The sequence below is a fragment of the Camelus dromedarius genome, chromosome 6 (genome assembly GCF_036321535.1).
Source record: "Camelus dromedarius isolate mCamDro1 chromosome 6, mCamDro1.pat, whole genome shotgun sequence".
In the NCBI taxonomy this organism is placed as follows: Eukaryota; Metazoa; Chordata; class Mammalia; order Artiodactyla; family Camelidae; genus Camelus; species Camelus dromedarius.
In genome coordinates, this window is record NC_087441.1 from 1,170,600 (window position 1) to 1,191,883 (window position 21,284).

At 54.7% G+C, this 21,284-nt stretch overlaps 1 protein-coding gene across 2 annotated transcripts in view; it reads right to left on the reverse strand.

Moving 5' to 3' along the window:
• Positions 1 to 1,158: 1,158 nt before the first annotated feature.
• Positions 1,159 to 21,284, reverse strand: part of SMOC2 (SPARC related modular calcium binding 2) — a 142,622-nt gene continuing 122,496 nt past the window's right edge. For both annotated transcript variants that reach the window (XM_031455891.2, XM_064486443.1), the window contains exons 10-13: positions 12,633 to 12,732; positions 10,318 to 10,592; positions 4,786 to 4,823; positions 1,159 to 2,657 (exon numbers count right to left, since the gene is read on the reverse strand). In XM_031455891.2, the coding sequence (XP_031311751.2) occupies positions 2,640 to 2,657; positions 4,786 to 4,823; positions 10,318 to 10,592; positions 12,633 to 12,732 (431 nt within the window). In that variant the 3' untranslated portion in view covers positions 1,159 to 2,639. The remainder of the gene's footprint in view (positions 2,658 to 4,785; positions 4,824 to 10,317; positions 10,593 to 12,632; positions 12,733 to 21,284) is intronic.

Here is a 21,284-nt window from a genome sequence, read left to right on the forward strand (position 1 = left end):
CATCACCACCATCATTACCATCATCACCAACATCACCACCATCACCATCATCACCACCACCACCATCATCACCACCACCATCATCCTCATGACTATCACCACTATCCTTATCATCTTCGTTGTCTCCGCCATTTCCACTACTACCACCATCACCAGCATCACAAGCCCCCAAGCTCAGAACTGTCTGCATTCTGACTTTCTCTCTGGAGTAGCTCTGTTGTTTGCAAGATTTGGGGTCCACACGCAGTTTATGTCAGTCATCTCTGCACATTGATTACAAAAAAGTTGACGCCTTTCATGTTGATAACTCAGAAAATTCTGGATGTGACATGCGTGGGCATGATTTATGAGTTGGTCAGTGAACTTCTAAATAATCTCCAACTTGGAGACTTTTGGCAAGGATGCAAGAGAGCATTTTTAAGCATGAGAAGGAGGGCTGCAGGGGTAGGGGGGCTTGAAGACTGAGGCATCTATCACTAAAAACAGCTGCGCCAGGTACGTAAGGGAAACAATTTCTGCTTTAGATTTGAAATCTTAATACTCCGCAATCAGAACCATCTGCTCCAGCCCCAGTGCCTTGGCCCGCTGCCTCTGTGGCTCCACCTCTTCCCTTCTGTTTGTCGCCGTTACCCAGGCTCTCAGCCTTCTCGGACACCTCATCCTCCCCTACCTGCTCCAGAACTGTCCACCCTCCGCCCCCTCGAGGACTGTTTCCTCACTGCTTCCTCCTAACTCCGTTCCAGTATCCTCTCTACTGCAAAATCGAAATGCTAAGACTGGGGGTGGGACTCAGCAGTGGCACTCGCTTTGATCACAAGAAGCTCTTCTGTTTCTTCTGTGGTCCACGTGGGAAGACCCAGCCCACAGGAAGATGTGCAGGAGGTCCTCACGGCTCTCAGGACCCAGTGGGTGAACAGCTGCTTCACAGCAAAAGGAAAATCACTCACGCCCTTTCCATCCGTGAACACACGCAGCCTTCTCAGGGTGCGCGCCACGCTCAGCCCTGTTTGACAGAGCAGGGGACTGAAGGCCCCCAGGGTTCAGTAACCTGTCCAAAGCCCCACAGCCAGAGGGGCAGGGCCAGGGTCCAACTCCAGCCCAGGGCCCCCGCCTCACCTCCCGACACTAAACACCCTTAGAATGAAGCCAAAGGCAAAGGACGGTTCTGAAAGCGTACTTTATTTCCATCTAAGAAAAATGATTAAATTCAAAGTTCAGAATATAAAAGATTATCCCATAAACTTAGGATCGTAACTGCTCCTTAAACAAAGATGACACCCACTTGAGCTGGTCTTGTGGCTCCACAGTTTCCGTTTTCAGTTTCATGCAGTTTAAATAAGGAAGACACCTCGCAAAACGTCCTCATGCGGGTTCACAGAGCATTTTACAGGCCGGTGTTGGGGGATTCGGGGCCAGGGAGACTTTTGTTTTGCAACCCAAAGCTAGAGCTGAGACAGCATTGCAACTCGCCCCTCAGCTCTGGGGCCGTCGCCCCGATGCTCTGTGGAGCCGGTGGGTGCCTGCTCGCTCAGGGATGCCCAGGTCCAGCTCTGAGGGGGCGGTCGGCTCCCACGCAGGCCAGTTCTGGTGTTCACAGGTCCCCACCCGTCCCTCTCAAGCCCTACTCAGATGACTTCCAGGAGCACGAGGGGACGCAGGGGACCACGGGCACTTGTCCCTGGCGGCCAAGACCAACACCCAGCACAGCTTATCCTGGCTGTGCCTCCTCTGAGGAGGCTGCTCAGAGTTTGCTCAGGGCATAGTTTTACCTCCCAGCGGACCCCCGGGGACCACGGTAGGATGGGCAGGGGCCGGGCGTCCAAGTGAAAGCAGGCTGACAAGCGCGTTTAGCTGGCTTGGTCAGGTCATGATTAAATTTGCTTTTCTGAACGACAGGCTGCTTTATGCTGCCTCCGGATGCAGAATTAATTCTGGAGCATTTTACTGCATGAATAATCTGCGCCCAAGGCACAACTCAAACAGAAGCCTGAAATGGAAAAGCCAGCACCAACTCTTCCAAAAACAGTTTGAAAAATACTCTTCTCTACCAGGGAGCTCCCTGTAAAGACTGCGTAGTGGTTGGCCAGCTCACGGGGGGAGGGGGATCTTGGGAAGGCAGAACAAAACAAGTCAACATGGAACCCCAAGAAGCAGACAAACCCATGCACGTGTGAACTGCGTGATGAGAACGGCTGTAGATCCCAAACTCCTCCGGAATCAACGCTTCCAACACCCGTTCAGCAATGCTGTCGGGACAGTTGATTCCGAAGCAAACCTGGCGGGACCCCTAGTGGGAGGGGGGGCTCAGGGCTGGAGCCGGAGCCCCTGAGGCAAAGGTTTCTGCTACGTTAACATGTGTAGGATGAAGAAATTAAGCTTAAATCCATTTCAAATACATCTCCACCAACTACAGATTTTGAAGGTCAAAGGAGGACACATACATTGTATGTGATTAATTTTCTGAAGCCAGCCCTTCCGTTTTCACAGATGAAAGCAGTCTGTTTCAATATCTCATTTCTACAAAGTGAATTTACAGTTTACAAAGTGCAAATACTCTGTGTTTCGTTTTTGGTTTTTAATTGCTTTTTGGTGAGGGAGTCTCCCACGTGTCGAGGGACCGCCGTGGATGTTCCAGCCACTTATCCTTGCTTTCTTGGCTGAAAAAAAGACACAAAAGAGATTGGTTAAGATGTTTGCATCACTCACCTCTGAAGACCAAGGCTCGCCTTCTAGGAATGAGGTAAGCCTAACTAGTAACAGCGAGGGAAAAAGCAATATATTTAAAAAGATATGAAAAGAAAGAGCTTTATTTGGGGTGTAAGAATAAATTAAAACACCGGGGGGGGAGGATGTAGCTCAGTGGTAGAGCACATGCTTAGCAAGCATGAGGCCCTGGGTTCAATCCCCAGTCCCTCCATTAAAATAAACAAACAAACAAACAATTAAACAAACCTAATTATCCCCCCAAATTAATTTTTAAAAATTAATAAAAAAGAATAAATTAAAAAAACACTCTAGATACTTCTTAATTTCTAACACTTTTCTTCCACTCAATGATCAGGAAAAAAATAGTTGAGAAAATTGGCATTTATTTCAAATATTGTTAAGTGGACTTAATATATTAAGCATCTGCAGAATCTCCAGTCACCACAGATTTATCCTACAAAAATCCTTTTAATAATCTAATTAATGCCTCAAATTTGATAAAGGCGTTGTTGTTTTTTAATTATTTTTGTGTACAAATTTTGGGGTTCATTTTTCTGCACATACCCATTCCAACCAGTACGAACCAATCTATTTGAAATAATCACACGTTAACGCTTGGGAGGCTCCCTGAGGAGTTTATGACTAGGAGGGATGGAGAGAAAGTGTATGCGCAGCTGTAGGCGACAAGAAGTTCCGCTTTAATTAGCTGTGGGTACCGACAAGTCGTCGAGGCCGGTCAGAGCCGTGGGGAGAAGGTGGCACTGACAGGTCACCCGCGTCACCCCCGGCTCGACGGTCTGGTTCTCATCCCTTCTGAATCACAGCGGGGACTGGAGAAGAGGCGCGGAGGCTCACTTTCTGGTTAAATATCAACACCGTCCATCCCATCTGCGCCTCATTTAAAGTGTCTTGCCTTTGGTCGACCACACGGGGAAGACCTGGGTGGCTGCTGCTCTGCTCTTCAAAGAAATCTTCATGGTCTTCGAGTCCGTAGCCGGTGCCAGCGCAGCGGGACGGACTCCCAGGGCCGCAGTCCGCGGTCCCTGCCGTCAGTTTGTCCGTTCCAACACCGTGAAGAGCTGCCTTTTCCACAGAAAAAAGCCGAAGAGTGAGGCTCGGGCAGAGGCAGCACACATGCGCCAGTCACGGGCTTCACCTTATGAAAACAACCGTTCGGGAGTCTCTGGAGCGCAGCCGGGGTAATTGCTTTCAGACCAGCCTTGTTCTAAAGTGCGAGTGATTTGCGGTAGGATTTAAAACGTTGAAACCATAAACACTCGTTAAACAAAGACGACGACCTGATCACACATCCTTCCTAACGAAACGGTGCTCAGTTCCATCCAAGGTGTGCACTGGAGGCCCCCACTTAACCCCACGGCAAGCTGCAGGGCCTGCCTCGGGAGGCGTCTACCGGACGTCAAGCAGGTGAAGACAAAATAAACAACAAACTGGCCAGCGGCTGGAGGGGGGCGCGGCCCTGGCTCCGAGGGAGGGAGGAATGGCCCCGCTCACGCTTGTCTTCTGGAAAATATTCTGGACCCTGGAGATGCTGAGGCACGGGGTGCGGGGAGAGAGACCACGAGATCTCCCCAAGCCTCGCAGGCAGAGCCGCGGATTCAGAGACACAGAAGCACGCTGCCAGGCACGCACGGCGGGAACCCAACACCCCTTTGGCGCTTGCCCCGGACTCGTCAGGATCGAGGTGAAGAGAATGCTCACCTCTCCCTGCAGTTCCCTCAACGAAACGTAAGACATAAGTCACACATCCAAACGCTGAAGACTTGGTTTTTTTAAAAAAATAATCCATGAAACAAGGAGACTCAGAAATTTTCCTAAAAATACTAAAAGAATTGAAATTTCAAGGAGTTAAAACAATTAGGGCAAAGTCTTTAAGGTGATGATCCAGCAAGTTGATGCTTCGGACAGAGCTTGCACGGCGGGCATTTGGGCGTCACAGGCGAGCCCACGGCGCGCTGCTTTCCGTGGACGGTGCTCACTGTCCAGATCTACAGAACCTCCATTTTTATCGCCCACAGTGAAACCAGCAGATTATTAAGGCTCAAGTGTGGACACACTCACCTGTCTATTAGAAGTGCTGTCAGCATTACCTCTAGGGGCTAGGAGGGGAAAAAAAAAAAAAGATGTTAAAAACCAAATATTCTTCATTTGATAAAAGGTTAACTATAACTTTTCAGGAAGGAATACATTTCACTTTAGGGAAATGTCATCAGCTGGCAAACTTATTTATGCAAGAAAATATGTGTATCTGCTGACACTGAGCATAGACTGTAGACGTCACGAGTAAACAGCTCCCAGCAACTCAAACACTCCAGCCCAACTTTAGAAGACTATTCCATTTTACCAGAAATTCCAAAGGCATGTCGTCTGTGGAGACCTCCTCCCCCGTGTTCCTCAAACCCTCCCAGAGAGAGAGGGTACAGGCAGCGGGGAGTCAGGGAACCAACACTGGCTCTTTGAAATCTTTTGGTTTTATATATAAATCGCAAGACTCATTTAACTTGTTTGGCTGAAGATAATTGTTCCCAAATCCAGGTTTGGTTCCGTCGGCACCTCCTTCAAGACTGGGACCTGGGGCAACACTATGGAGACACCTTTCCTACCCCAAATTTCCACCGAAAATTCCAGCCCTCCCCGCGGCCTGCCCCTTCCGCCTCCTTGGCAGGCATCACCGTTGCCCACGGAGTTTTTCTTATTTATCTCGCTTCTTGCCTCCACACTAAAACGTGACCTCTAGAAGGGCGTGGGTTTGGTCTGCTCTATTTCCTGTGGTTTTGCCATTGTTTAGAGCGGGGAGCACCTGATCAGTATCTTCGGAATGAATCAGGATGGAGGGCAGCCTTCCTCGTCCCCAGTGCCTTGGTTAACCATTGATGTCTATCCATTCGATTACAAAAGAGTATAAAGCAAACTTACTCCATTTTCCAACCTGCTCTTCTCTTGCTATGCTGAAGCAAGCAGCAACAGCAGGGACACGACTGTGTTAACTAAATTGCAAAATATTAAATAAATGGTCGCTGAGTGGACTTTCTTTCAGCTGTAGGCTTGAATGGTCCAAGTACCCGGATAATTGCTGGTGTCATTCTTTACTCTGCCGGAAATGACTGCCTTACCGAGGAAGGAGGCTTTGGGGCCAGTGGTTCGAATTTAAAGAATATTAAGCTGATGCTTTGAATCTGTTCTAAACCAATTGGGTTGCCAACTAGTGCCCGATTTTTCTTGGTTTCTTTCGTGGTAAGTACCAGTCTACCAGTCACTGGAGGCGGCTGCAGAGAAAAGCTAAGCTTCAGAAACATGAACAACTTTAAGCGTGTAGAAAAAAGGCCTTCGCTGTATAGATGAAAAGGGTGTGCATTTCATCAAGGGCACTGAGGGGAATAGTCCACTCAAGACACAGAAGGGAGAAGCTCCACTTAAATTACATGAAGGGCAGAATAACAACCTGGTCACTAATCACGAGGACACAGACTGTCCATCGTCAAACTGAACATGAGGCCGCGTCACATCCACAGAAGCACTTCTGGGTGAGAAAGAGCGTGAGCGTCCCAGCTCCTGACAGAGTGCAGCACAGGCCGGGGACTGACGTCACCAGCACCAAGTGACAGCGGCTGCTTCCAGGTGACACTGCAAGTGGCCATTCGGCTGCAGGGCAGTGTGCCCAGGAGAGACGTGGCCAGAATGGCAATTTGGCTGGAAAGGATAATCTGGTCGAAAACGAGTGCTTCCTAACTGCTGAGTTTCTGTGTAATGGTCATTTTGGAGAATCACAAGGGCACGACGTAATCCTCTGCAAATTTTTTCTGAATCTTTCAAACATGTTTTTCTAGGCTCTACTGTTTCTCAATAGCTTTCAGTTTTTTTTCATTCTTGCATTTTTTGGTAAGACTGAAAATTAGGATCAAGCTCCCAATAATAGGGCTTAGCTGCAAAACTTTAAATGCAAAAATCTTGTGTAATTGTTTAAAATAAGTGTGATTAATATACATATTAATATATATAGCATACATATCATGATGCCATTTTGTACTGAAAATCAGTGCACAGATATATGTATGTCTATATGCACAGAAATATATTTTGGAAAGCATAGATCTGGTCTGATATTGTCTCAAAATAAAAGGTCACATGTTATCTATGTTCTTTATCTAATTTCTAATATTTTTTAGAATAAAAATGTACTGTTAAATAGTGAGCAAAAGCAATGGAAACAAACCGAAAAAAAAAAAAAAAACTGTAACAGCTTAGATACTCAGAATGTTCCAACTTATCCCCTCCTGCAACTTTAGGTTTTTTGGACTTTTCACTATTTCAAATCACGTAAGGTAGGAAAAAAATAAATGATAATAATTAAAAAAAAAACTTACAGAAATTCTGCAAGGAAAAAAAAGGGTTTCAGGATCAGCTAATTTTGGATCCAAATCCCCAGAGCTCTTCTTTGACCAAACTGCCACTTTAACCAAATTCAGCTTATTGGCGGGGGCGGGGGTCACATGCGGTCTTCTCGGTTACTGGTGAGACCTTCAAGCTCAGACACGTCGGTTTATTCAGAGGGACGCGAAGAAGGCCACGCGAGATTCTGCGGTAATTCAGACACCGCTGATGAACGGTGACACCCAGAAAGGGCTGTTCTCCGTGCCCACGCCCCTCCTCCGGGAGCAGTCCTGCCCACCCTCTCTGTGTCCCCCGCAGGGCAGGACAGACGCCCCGGACCCTCTCAGTGGGAGGACGCGGCCTGCAATCCCTCGGCCCCTCTGCTCCCGCCTCTCGTGGCCTGTCCGTCCTGGGTGACGAGGAGGTGTGGAGCCGCCCCGGGAGCGGAGGGCAGCAGCAGCGCCCCCCGCAGCCCCGGGTGGCCCAGCAGAGGCGGCGCCCCGTCCGCGGGCACGCGGCACGCGGCCGGCCCCGGGAGCCGGCGGGCTGACCTCTGCGCACGGAGGCGGCGGCAGCGGTGCGTCCACGCGGCCTCCTCCCGCCGCTGGTCAGGACCCACGGGGTCCTCCGGCGCCGGTCCCCGCCCCGTCTCGGCGAGTCCAGGCACCCGCTGCGCAGGACGGCCCTGCAGGCTCGCGACGAGACGCCCCCGGGGAGCTGGGGCTCAACCGGCCCAGAAAGGGGTCCAGTCGGCGGGCCGGTTCCGCTCCCGGCCCCTCCCTCGGCCTCCTGGCCGGCGGGCGCGGCTCGGCGTGGCCCTGCCCGGCGGCGCGTGAACAGCAAGCCGCCCTCTCCCGGCCCCGGCCCGGCCCCGGCCCCGGCCGGCCGGCCTGGCCTCGGCTCACGCGCGCGTCTGCTCTGTCGGCTAGGAGACGAGGAAGCCCGAGGTGCCGGAGGCCCGGGGACGCCCTGCGGCCCAGCGGTAGTGTTTACAGGGAGGGGCTCCGAGGTAATTCTGGCTACAGCCAAGGGTGGGTATCTGGGTACGTGACCCGGCGGTGCTGGCCGCGCTTCAGCTCCCGAGGCCTCGTGCGGAGGGGGACACGTGACATCTGCCGTGTGGTTCCCGCGGCAGAGCAAGGCCGCCAGCATTCCCAGGAAGACCAGCCTCTGTTGTTTCCTCTGTTGAGCCTGCATTTAACCTGCTCTTTAAAACCACAAAACTGGACTCTTTCAGAAACTTAGACTGGTTTCCATAATGGAAGAAGGGCCACTGTGGCCCCAGACAGTACCAGGAGGTGCAGGGGGGGACATGGCACCAACTGGGCAACAGCAGAAACGAGTCACCGGTGGGTGTCAGCCCCCTCCCTGGAGAACCATCAGGCCCACGGGGCGGGGAGGCCACCATCGCCCCACCTCCAGCTCCCCGGCCACTGGCTCCCCTGGGCTCCCCGTGATCCCCTGTGCCTCTGAGACGCCTGACTGCAGGGGTTTCTGTCTAAAACTGCAATAGGTCACTTGTTTCCTGGGACTACACGGGGGCCCAAATTGAAGAAAAACACAGGACAAGTGAGGACGACTGTCCAGGCCCAGGAACCACAGGCAGTGTCAGATGGCAGCAGAAAGCCACCCTGAGCCCCCAGTAAGGGGATGCTGGGGGGAGGTGGGTGCCTGGCTGGGTGGTCAGGCTTCCACCCCAAGGACCACGGGGGGCTGCGGGGGCAGTCAGGGCCGGCGGAGGCGGCAGGGCAGACTGTGAGCCCAGCGGGCGCTGGCTTCTGAGGCCCGGCCCGTGTGCCTGGGCAACCGTCCAGGGCAGTCCTGTTCACGGCGGGGAGTGGCCAGAGGGCTTTGGACCCCCCACCATGCCCTTGGGTTCCCGCCTGCAAAGGAGAATGAGGATAACCTCACCCACCCCACCCCAAGCCTGGCTGGGAGAAAAGGGACCGTGGGACCGTGGGGCAGGACTGTTACAGGGAGGTGGGAGCCCGGTGCAGCTGGCTCGAGAGGCTAGCCCACAGCGAGGATGCGCTGGCCCGTCATCCCCTGACCCCTTGCTCCGGGGGAGGCCGCCCCTCCCTGCCCGCCACAGACACTCAGCGGCACGCCCTGCCACACACGCGTCCCCACGGTGAGGGGCTTCTGAGTCTGACCCTATCTGAGGGCAGCAAGGACCCGCGTGCGGAGCGAAGGCGGAGAACCGCTCCCCCGCTGGAAGCGTCCTCATCCTCTCCCCGGGTAAGCTGTGTGAGCACGCGGATTTCTGCCGTTGCCCCCAGTCCAGACACTTCCAGGGTAACAGGAAGGGCAGTTAGTCTCAGAGACCCTACATGGAGGTCTTCAAAAGAATACTCAGCCCCTCGAGGTTAAAGTCTCACAGAGAAATCACAGGCGTCCTTTCACAATCTCACAGACCCAGCCTGGAAGCCGATTCAGTGGTTATGTTGAGTTTTATGACACGTGCTGGGGGACACAAGCAAGTAAAAGACGTGGTGGCTGCCTTCAGGAGGCCCACGGTCTGGGTCAGCCGCCAGGGTGCCACGTCCCAGCCGAGCCGCAGACACAGGGAGGCGGGAGACCACCAGCTCCTGCTGCTCTAGCACCCACCTCCGGACTTGTTTTACCTCCAAAGGGGCGACGAGTTTGGTAACAGAATAATAGAGTCATGAACCAGAGTCGATGGCCGAGGCCTCCGCACACCCCGCCGGCACCGTGCGGCGGGAGCCAGGAGCGAGTCCGCACGCGTGCAGCCAGCAGGCAGGTGGCCGTGCACGTGGCCCTGAGCGCGCCGGCTCCCCGAGGTCGTGGGCCCCGCTGCGACACAGCCGACACTCGGCCCCACCCCCAGAATAACCGGCTGGCTTGGGTGCGGATTATCTAGCTGCTTGTGAACTGGGCTGAACGTTTGGTGGGGGTCCCCGCACGGGGTCCCCGGGTCACTCCCCCGGCTCCCAGGTTTCTACTGCGGCATGGGAAGGTGGACGCTTGGGAAGGGCGGCCACCCCGACGGAACAGTGAGGCTGGTCCCAGACATCACTCAGGTCCCGCCTTCCCGGCCCGGCGTCCTTCTGACCCTCACGGAAGGTCTGCGTGTTTCTACAGACAGGTGACCGCAGTTAAAAGACACCTCAGGCTGTAAGGACAACCCCGACACTTGAACGGCCGACAGACAGCAGCAGGGACAGACGCGAGAGAGAGCAAAGCTAGGAAGAGGAGCCTTACCGGGACGCCGCTTTGCGGGGGTCCTGCCTTCTTCCCTCGCCACGCCCAGGCAGCCCATCAGCTCCTGCAGGGAGATGGATCTGTCGTCGTTCACGTCACAGTACTCGACAAACTTCTTCACACATTTTTTGGGTTTGGATTTTTTCCGAAGGAACCTCTTGAAGGGCTTCATCTCCTTCTTGCCGATGTCCCCGCTGGCATTTTTATCAAGCAGTTTGAAGTACCAGTGGACCACTCTCTCCTCTAGCGTGTGGCTGGGGTCCGGTTCGGAGAGCCTGGAAGAGCACACAGGTCGTCAGGAGCCTGGCCCCACGGCCATCTCTCCCGGCCCTGGCCCTGGTCTGCGCAGCGAGGTCTCCCCGGGCTCCAACTTTCCCAAAGGATGACCCTCTTCTCGCCCTTTCAGTCCTGATGCCTAAGGCTGTGTGGATTTGCCATGAAATGATTTTTAAAAGTAGCTTAGAAAAAGAGATTTAGCAAAAAGGTTTCAAGTTGGTTTCAAAACTGCAGATGGCGCAGTGAACACGTGCACGTCCATGACGCGCTTGGCATTGGCAAGTCTTGAGGAAAAGCCCCGGGGAGGTGGACGGTCAGCTCATACACCCCACCTGCAAAGCTGGGACCCCGAGGTTTGCTCCTCTTTCCACTGTGACTCCTGGGCCACAGGTAAGCTGACCGGTGCACACCAGCATACACCAAAGTCGTAACCAGACGTCTTTCCTTGGATTAAAAAAAGAAAAGCTTGACACTTTGAGAGAGAAATAAAAGCTCTCCCAGAAGGCCTGGCTTTGAGGCAGGTCTTTGAAACTGTCCCCATCACCCCAATGTGCCTCCTCACTAAGAGGAAGACGTGGGCGGGGCCCCCACACCCGTTAGCCCTCCCTCCTCGGCTGGCCGTCGGTCTCTGTGTCCCCGTGAGGGCAGAGCGGCTTAGACACCGAAAGTCCACAGGCACCAGGGCTACTGGATGCTAAGGAATACTTTTCAGACGTTCAGAGGAGCTTCTCAAATAACAATTCATTTACTGCTTTCAATTGTGCTTTTACAGATGAGAGCCATCTTTCTAAGTGTTCAAGACGTCAGCTTGACACTGGGGTGAAGCTGGCTTGTTTTCTGGCTTGTTTTGTTGTTTGACTTGCATCCTGATTCATCAGCACTGCCTTGTTTTTCTTCTCTTGTCTTAACTCTTAAGCAGAGAGGACATTGAACTATGGAGACCAGAAGGCTTTAGACCCACTGGAACAGATGAGATGATGGAGGCCTGGGGTGGGAGGGGAGGAGGGCCGGTGCTCTGAGGAAGTAAAGACAGTCGGATTCTCCATCAGAAACTGTGCTCTAGGGGCGGGGAGCGTGTGCTTAGCATGTACGAGGTCCTGGTTCAGCTCCCAGAACTTCACTAAAAATAAATAAATCTAATCCTTGCCCCCCCCCCCGCCAAAAAAAAGGAAAAGAAAAAAATTAATGCTGGAGGTGCATTTTTAGAAAAAGGAAGAAAATGTGCTTTAAAATAAAGAGATTAATATTGCTGCTAATGGACAGGAGAGAGCCAAAGCTGGAAACGCCACGTCTGTTAAACACTGGGGGCTTCCCGCTCAAGAAGGGCCCACAGAGATGGAAGAGCTTCGGGGGATTTACAGTCCGTCTGGGAGCCAAGCGCAGAGGCTTGGACCCAGAGCTGCAGAATGCCTGGCAGCATGCGGATCAAGTGTCTAGAGTCAGAAGTGAGGTTTTGGGGTGGGAAGGGTATAGCTCGGTGGTAGAGCCTGTGTTTAGCATGCACGAGGTCCTGGGTTCAATCCCCAGCACCTCCATTAAGAAACAAATAAAAGATAAATAAACCTAACTACCTCGGCCCCCCCAAAAAGTTAGATTTTGAACTGTGTTAATGTAATGAATGCCACTGGACTGCAGATTTCAAAGTGGTTGAGATGGTACATTTTATATGTATTTTATCTAAAGGAATTGAATTTTGAGAATCTTAAACTGAACATTTTTATCACTGTATTTAAAATCCCATGCATAGCTCTAGAGTATGATTCCAAAGTGGGAAGCCCTCTGGACTGGGGCTCTTCCTTCCCGGTCTCCTCCCGCCCACCACCCCCGCCCCGCCTGAGGGAACTGGGGGAGATCCCAGGGCCGGGGCCCTGTCCCGTGGCGCTGAATCCTCCCTGGTCTGATCACCTCAGGAGAAAACCTGCTAAAGGAGTCTCCTCCGGACACAAGCAGTGGCCTCCCATGCGGGGAGGGGACTCCTCTTCCCCCAGGCCCGCCGGCGCCTTGAGGCCGAGCTCCCCGCCCTGGGGCTCGGCGCGCACCTGCTGGGGGAGGCGGGGTCGGAGACAGCGTGGACCATGTCCGTGGACAGCGCGTCCAGCACACTCGTCAGGAACTCATTCTTCTTGGCTCCGGGGCAGCCTGCAAAAAGCAAAGGGCGGATAGCTGTTCGCACTTCACAGAGCGCAGGGAGCGGCGGGCTCCCCGGGACCGGGAGGGAGGCTCCGCAGGGGCGGCCCCCCAGGCTCCCCGTGCGGCCCGACGCCGAGCCCACCCGGCTCCAGGCTGCGGGAGGACGCGGCGGCGGCCGGGCCGAAGGCTGCGCACAGCCCTGTGACCGTGCGACTGCGTCTGTGTGCGGAACACACCGTGGGAAGGAGGGCACCGCACTCCCCCCTCTGAGCTCCCTGGACGCCCCGCCCCGCCGTCGCCCCTCAGGACGACACGGGGGAGGCAGGCAGCCGGGGGTCCCCCTGGATTCTGAGAGCAGGAGGAGCACCGGGCGTAGTCGGGCGGGTGCTGGGACGGCAGCCGGTCGGTCAGAGGCCGGCGTGTCTACGCAGTGACAGAGCCCTGGTTTTCATGCATTTCCTCCTGACACTGGAGTTTTCGTTTTCATCACTCACGCACACGATAGTTGCTTATAGCAGGAATCCACTAACTCCAGGTCCCACTTGGTTACACACACATGTGAGAAAGCAGCTGCGCATCCCTGTGGGTGGGGGAACGCTGGAGGTGGAGAGTGAAACCAGAGCTGTGTACCCCCTCGCCCCTTTGAACAGAAATGGGAAAGCCGATTCTGATCTATAGAGAAACCCCCAGGATCACTGCGAGAATGCCGCTTTTCAAGTAAAAGGTAATTATCTCCTTAACTCTTCCCTCGGGAAGAAACAGAAGACTTGAGGCTGCAGGTGTGCCGGGGATGATCGGCAGGAGCCGGGGAACTTCCTGCAGCCCGCCCGCGGCAGCTCCAAGCAGGACCCCGCCCGGTCCCTGCGTTGCGACTGTCAGAGAGCGGCACTCTGACCACGAAGAGGAAAAGGAGCAGCGAGCAGGCCTGCGAGTGCCCCTGCTCCCGGCCCAGGAGGAGCACGGCGGCCGGGGCACTGTCCGCCAGCTGACTGCAGGAGAACGTCATAGCCCCTCAGCAGGGATGTCCCTGGGGGGTGCACAATCCACCCGTTCCTGTTACCCCAGGGCCTGCGAATTCCCACACCCCCTGGCATCCAGATGCCCAAGGAGGGACGTGGTGTAGATGCAGAAACACACAGGTGTCTGGGGAAGGACTGAGCTGATTAAGCACTGCTCAGGGCTGAACAGCTGAGTGTGACTTCAGCGGGGGTCTACCCAGGTTACGTTTTGCTGTTAATTTAATCATATCCCCCAAAAGAGGTAAAATAACACAAGATTTTTAATTAGAAAAGGATACATACTCATCATGAAACCCAAGGCTAACAGCATCTAAAAGCTTTAGAACACTTTAATGCAAAAAAGTTACCATAAAAATTTAATCTACTCCTAAAACAAGAAATATGAACTCAATCCTGCTGTCCTGGTTTGTTTTTCACTGCGGTGTAAATTACAGACTGAAACACACCATCTTCCTGCTAAGGATCGTATTTCACAGCTGAGAGGTACTTCAGCCCCAAAAAGGATCCTTCTCATGTTTATTGGCAAAGACACTGAACTTCATTTGAGTAAAGAAAAGGAAAAAGTGATTGAGGCCCAGAGAGACAGATGGCGGCACCTCCAAGACCAGGGGACCTCCGTCCCACACTCCGTGGACACACAGACTTTGGTATGAATAATCAGGAATCACACACCCCAAGTCGACTTGCTGATGAGTGTTGTTTGCTCCACAAGTGCTGGCTGGGCCCCAGAGGGAGGCGCTGGGATTCGGTGGTGAGCGACCCTCCCAGATGCACCGGATCCCAGCTGGCAGGCCCACGTGCTCGCCTCCCTCGACGGGAAGGCAGAGGTGCCGGGGGACCTCGAACTTTGAGAAGCATGCCTGCTAGTTTCAAGTACAACCACAAATGGAACAGGGACACCAGGGTCACTTCCAAGCAAGTGCAGGAATGAAGGGGGACGGGGCGGCGTTCATTACAATGACATTCCTGGAAAACAGTTCCCAGGCGTCCAGGGTCTGGGTGGGAATCGGAGGCCAGCGAGAGCCAGCACGGGGGTGGGGGAAGGACCCCAGCTCTGCTCACTGACTCTACTTCAGCTCCCAGGGCTGAGCACCTCTTGGGGGGGCTTTTCCCAATGGGAATGCGAGGTTCCCAGTCATGTTCATCCTGACACGATGTTTGGAAAAATGAGGAGAAATCAGAAAGAAAACTTAGGGAGCTCATTATTAAGAGGAGAGTTTTCATAATTGGAGAAATGACAGAAGGAAAGTGAAATCAAAATTCCTCCCTAGGAAATGCACGCGTCCTCTCAGGAGCGGCAGAGCTGGAGGTGAGAGGGGACTCCCCCCCCAGGCCACGGAGGGAGGTGCAGCCTCCCCCCAGCCACGCCCTTGGCTGGCAGACGCCGTGGGTCCGGTGATGCCCGCAGACCACGCCTCGTGACCACACAGCCTCCCACAGCCTGGGCTCACCTCAGCGAGTCGTCCACCAGGACCCCGAGTGTCCACCTGACAGGACCCCGGGCTGACAAAGGCGCCGGGCCTCCTCCCAGCACCCCACCCCCCGTCTGCCGGCACGGCCTCCTTCCCACACATCTTGTGTCCTTGAAACCGTAGCCCGCAGGCTCTGTGACAGCACAGAGGCACTCTTTATTGAGGGGCAGCTCCACCTGCAAGCTTGTTCCCTCCCGGACGAAGAGCAGAGCTCGGGCCGGGGCAGGCTCCGCACAGGGACGGCCCCACACCTGGAACACCTGCCGCTTCCACCGAGACCGTGTAGAGAAATGTCTGCAGAGGGAGGAAACAGGGCTGTCCTTTTCAAAGCTAGCAGCTGCATTACTACCACAATTTATTTACAAACCCGTGGCGACATAAAACACACAGCTTGGCTTGAAGACGCTCAGTTGATTTCATTCACCTGCAGAATCCGAGTGACATACTGACACCCTGTTAGGTTCCCGTGCCGGGTTTGGCCCTTGGTAGGCGGGCGGCACGGCCCCGGCCTCGTGCGCTCGGCCCCAGCTGCTCATCGGAGCAGGCTGGCCCTCCTCGGCCCGGGCACAGGGCCTCCCGGGAGCCTGGGTCACAGCCGATGTCTTAGGAAGCTGACTTGTTATCTGTCCGAGTGCAGGTGTCCTGCAGCGCCGAGGAAGCACCTTGTTGTAAAACACAAGCTTGTCAACAGGAACGACTGACTTCAGCAAATTTGCTCATATAGTTCCTTCTTTTCCCTTTTTCTCTCAAATGCAGGTTGAAACCTTTTCAGGGCTGCTGCCTCAACCACATCTCGCAGCTCTCCTCGGTATCTTAGCCAACACCCCCTTCCTTCGCGGCACCTGGCACACTCCCCGTCAGAGGCAGGGTGGCCATTTCCTCATCAGGTATCAGGGAAGACATTAGGTGATGACCGGTCTGGACCCATGTTAGCCAGCATCAATGCACAGCTGCGGCCTGAGCATCGCACCGGGAGAGGAGGGGGGTGCCGGGCAGGGAGACGGGAGGGGATCCCACTGGTCGACTGGGTGACAATGGGGTGAAAACTGCTGAGGGACGAGGCCACTAGTTAATCTAGCTCTAAAGCACCTACAGGGGGCAGCTTACAGTCTTCAAGTGCCTGGCTCATTTCAGATGTATAGAAAACTAGCGTAGGTGAGACACATGTTAAAGTGAAATGGAAACTCAAACACCTTTCTCTGATTTTCTCACATCCCTCTGAGGGTTTTTGTGTGTGTGTGCACCTGCGCACTTAAGTCACTCCACTATAATCATCTACTTCTCTTTTCATAGTTTTAACTCTCTAAATTTGGAAGTCAACCAATGGGGAACAAATTTCTCTAAATTTTGACCAGGTATGTGTCACATGTCTGTCAAAGAACTGTGGCATGGCATCTTAGGATTCCCTGTGAGGAGCAGCAGAGGGGCGGCTGGATGGGGGAGGTAGGAAAGCAGGAGGTGACGTTCAGGGGGTGAGACGCAGGAGGTGAGACGCAGGAGGTGAGACGCAGGAGGTGACACAGGAGGTGAGACTCAAGGTGAGACTCGGGAGGTGAGACGCAGGAGGTGAGACACAGGAGGTGACGCAGGGTGAGACGCAGGAGGTGAGACGCAGGAGGTGAGATGCAGGAGGTGACACAGGAGGTGAGACTCAAGGTGAGACTCGGGAGGTGAGACGCAGGAGGTGAGACACAGGAGGTGATGCAGGGTGAGATGCAGGAGGTGAGACGCAGGAGGTGAGTGAGACGCAGGATGAGACGCAGGAGGTGAGACTCGGGAGGTGAGACGCGGGAGGTGAGACGCAGGGTGAGACACAGGAGGTGAGACTCGGGAGGTGAGACGCAGGAGGTGAGACTCAAGGTGAGACTTGGGAGGTGAGACGCAGGAGGTGAGACTCGGGAGGTGAGACGCGGGAGGTGAGACGCAGGGTGAGACACAGGAGGTGAGACTCGGGAGGTGAGACGCAGGAGGTGAGACTCAAGGTGAGACTTGGGAGGTGAGACGCAGGAGGTGAGACACAGGAGGTGATGCAGGGTGAGATGCAGGAGGTGAGACGCAGGAGGTGAGTGAGACGCAGGATGAGACGCAGGAGGTGAGACTCAAGGTGAGACTCGGGAGGTGAGACGCAGGAGGTGAGACACAGGAGGTGATGCAGGGTGAGATGCAGGAGGTGAGACGCAGGAGGTGAGTGAGACGCAGGATGAGACGCAGGAGGTGAGACTCGGGAGGTGAGACGCGGGAGGTGAGACGCAGGGTGAGACACAGGAGGTGAGACTCGGGAGGTGAGACGCAGGAGGTGAGACTCAAGGTGAGACTTGGGAGGTGAGACGCAGGAGGTGAGACTCGGGAGGTGAGACGCGGGAGGTGAGACGCAGGGTGAGACACAGGAGGTGAGACTCGGGAGGTGAGACGCAGGAGGTGAGACTCAAGGTGAGACTTGGGAGGTGAGACGCAGGAGGTGAGACGCAGGGTGAGACGCAGGAGGTGACGCAGGACGGGGGATGCAGGCGTCCACTCTCCCATGGCCCAAGGCCGTGACATCTGGGCTGAGCGGAAGCCTGCAAGGGCTGTACTTTTCCAGACTTGGTCAGAACTTTAGTGGAGGAACTGGACACGCAAAGGCCTGTGTAGTGTCTTCGGTGAAAAATACGAGACAGAGGAACTTGGGTAGATTGAAAATTCTCCTTGCAGCCTGAAATCTCTGAGGATCAAAGTTTTATGGCAGCAAAGCCAGGATTTTAAACACACACATAAGACCAGGCCTTCTCCCCAAATTTTCAGAATTTATCAGAAATTTTCAGGGAAGCCTAATTTGTGCTCTTTCCGCAGAGGAATGTGAACACATTTTCCCCCAGAAACGAGACCCACCATTTGCTGCTTTCAGGGCTTGTGAGCAGCAGCCGGGAAGTTACAGCTGCTCCTCTAGAAACAGAAGGAGGGTGCTGATGACTGCGTCTTGTCGAAGGATGAAACGCACTCTTGCCTGAAGACTAACAGAACCTCAAGGTCAATAACTCTACGCGAACCTCAGGCACCAGGATATTAAGCCCCTTAATTTCACGTACACTATTTCAAACTACAAACAAGCAGCTAAGTGGTTTGTAAATTTTTTCTAAATCACCTTTACCTGAAAGTAAGTGTTAATCACAGGTTGCTCGTGCGCTTTGCTCTCTCCCCACGTGTTACTGGGGCCTGGGACGGGGCCCAGGCGCAAACCACGTTCCTCCCGGACCCCGGACGTCACCTGGGTCCACACGTGCAGATAAAGCGGGTTAGTGCCCTGGTGGGAGGCCCTCCTCGTGCGGACGAGGAGGGGAAGTGAGGCATCGAATAAAACCGTTCACGGGGCTGATCGTTTACAGAAAAGGGAAATAAAACTGCAGCCATTCTCATTCTTACCGTGTGAAGCACCACCATCCGGGGAGAAAAGAAGGCAAACATCCACAGCCACCGAGCCGCCACTAAGCCGGGGCTGGGGGGGCCCCCCGCGAGGAGTGCGGGGTGGGGGGGGCTGAGGGGAGCACGCAGTGGGGGACCCTGAGGGGAGCGCACAGCAGGGGACTGCAGCCCAGGAGCTGGTGGCCACACCCTCTGCCCTCGGCACCCACACCCCTGAAACAGAGATGCCTGCTCCTGACCTTGCCACCTGCCAGCAAGCAGCGCGAACCCACCGCCACCCCCAGCCAGACACAGGGCTCCTTCCGAGTCCAAAACCCCTCGGTGAAATGTTGAGCCGTGTGTCGTCTCCCGAGCACTGACTGTCCTCAATCACGTCCAACACGCCCATCCCAGCTGGGGCCCGCGCACCCTGCCTGGGGCCCGGGGCTCACAGAGGAGGTCCTTGCACCTGGGGTTTGTGTGAAATCCACTAACTTGCACCTTCCAGCCCCTACACTTCCACCTCACACAGCCAGTGCTTTCTCTCATATCACCTGGGGACTTGGGCCCCAGAGCCGCTTCCCTCGGGCGCGTGGTGAGCTGGGGCTGCGCGGGCCTCCCTCTGCTCTCCGTGTGGACGCGGGACGGTGGGGCCGTGCGGGGAGGACAGCACCCAGGGGAGGGGCTCTGACCACCGCACACGCGGTCCCCGGAAAGTCGCGGCCACCGTGCCCAAGGACTGTGCGTGTTCACATAAAACAACAGAAAGCTGGGCTCCTGCACCGGGTGTGGAAGCACCCCTCCTGGTTTTGGCCCCGCAAGCTTGTTTATTCACTGCCCAGCCACCCCCCACCCCAAGTGGACCATCAGTGCAGGCTTGCGTTTCTGGGCATGTTCCTGGAATAGTTCCTGAGACAATGGGCCACCTTCCTGCAGGACTAAACCAGGGCTGTCCCTGTAAGTGCCAATTACCAAGTGTTTCAGGTCTGTGAAAACAAAATAGCAACACTGTTCCCACCCCAGCCCCAGTGGTAACCGCCCCGCGGCCGCTGCACGGGGGACACGGGCACATGGACTGCCCAGGACCCTGCAGCGGAGGGGCCGCATCTGTGCCCCCACCGGTGGGATGTATCCCAGCAGGATGTCTGATGGACTCTCAGCTGTGTAGCAAGACACAGCCGGGTACAGGGACCCAGAGGTGCAGGGAGGTCTCCTCTGTCTCAAGAACTCGGTGTGAAAATCCCGCAGCCCAGCGCACACCCACTGCGCAGGCCAGGAGAACGGACTCGGTCCAGGTGCCCACACACAGCAAGGCTGCTTTCTCTCCTTTCCTCCCCCCAGGTGTAATTTAAGGAACATCTTCCGTTCAAACAGAAATCCTTCTCTCCAAACTCCTGGTTCGTTCACTTTTACTTTCGGCAGTTTGCTCTGACAGTCTCTTGTAAGCGCAATGAGGAATTCAAGAAAGAACACGGGCTTAACAACAAGATAGATGGCCCGTATATTCAAACCACAGACCAGTAAAAACCCATTCGTCTCTGTCAAAAAAAATAAGCTTGCACTCCACGATGTGCTTGTAAATTATATTTTATAGCAGCCATGACCTGGGTTTGATTTCAAGTGAGGCTGGATTTTACTAAACTCTTACAAGATGAGCAGTGAGCAAGCGTTTTTGGACCATCCCACAACGTCTAGGGGACCCTGACTTCCGCAGCTTCCTAGCGGCAGTCAGCACGCGACTCACGGCGGGCGCGCGGGCCCCGGGGTGGGTGTGGCGGGGGAGCTCCGGGCTTGGCCGCTCCGTCGAGTCAGCGGAGGCTCCCGGCTTGCCCGGCCTTCACCGTCTGTTTTCCTTCCTTGTTCATCCGGCTGGGTCAGACCCCTCCATCACCCACAAACACTGCCATGGAGATGGGGTGGAGATCCTTCCAAGAGTCATGAACCACAGAACTACCCTTGGCCCACAACGAACCAGAGAAAACAGGAGGCGAGGGACACGGCCGCAATGCCCGGTGAGCCGCAGCCAACGTCACCCGAACGTGAGTCTGAGCCAGCTGGGGTTTTAATTACCCAAAGGCATGCAGTGCTCCCCTTGCAGAGCCCCAAACACAGAAACAAAGTGAAGGTGACGGGCGGGGGGAGTCTGCACAAAGGCTGGGGCTGCCCCGCCCACATTTCTGGGGAACTCCCCCACCAGCATCCCAGTGGAACAGGGACCTGGGCCATCTCTGAGCCTTTGCCGTCTCATGATCTGGGGGGAAAGTTAAAACAGACACGAGGGGCAGGAGGCGGCAGGGACGCCACCTTCAAGGAAGTGCCCAGGTGCTTGCTAGGACGTCTACATCTTTGGAACAAGTCCCAGTTTTAGTCAGTTTTCAATGCGAGGGTTCACGTAAACCTTCCCAGATGACTGCAGCAGGAAAGAGCTGCCTCAGTGGCTTTCTCTTCCTTCCCTGTGGAAGGAAGCAGCTACAGTCTTGGCAGGACTGGGGCAAGTCACCCAAGACTGGGTCTTGCAGAAGCAGAAGGTCCGGCCACATTTTGGAAGTGACTCAAGCAACATGTTTTGATTTTTTTCCTCTACGTCTAGACCTGCCCCCACCCCGAGCCAAAAATGGTGCACTAAGTCGACAATTTGATGAATGAGATGAGAAACTGGGGCTGAATCTAAACAAAGAAGACTCTCTACACC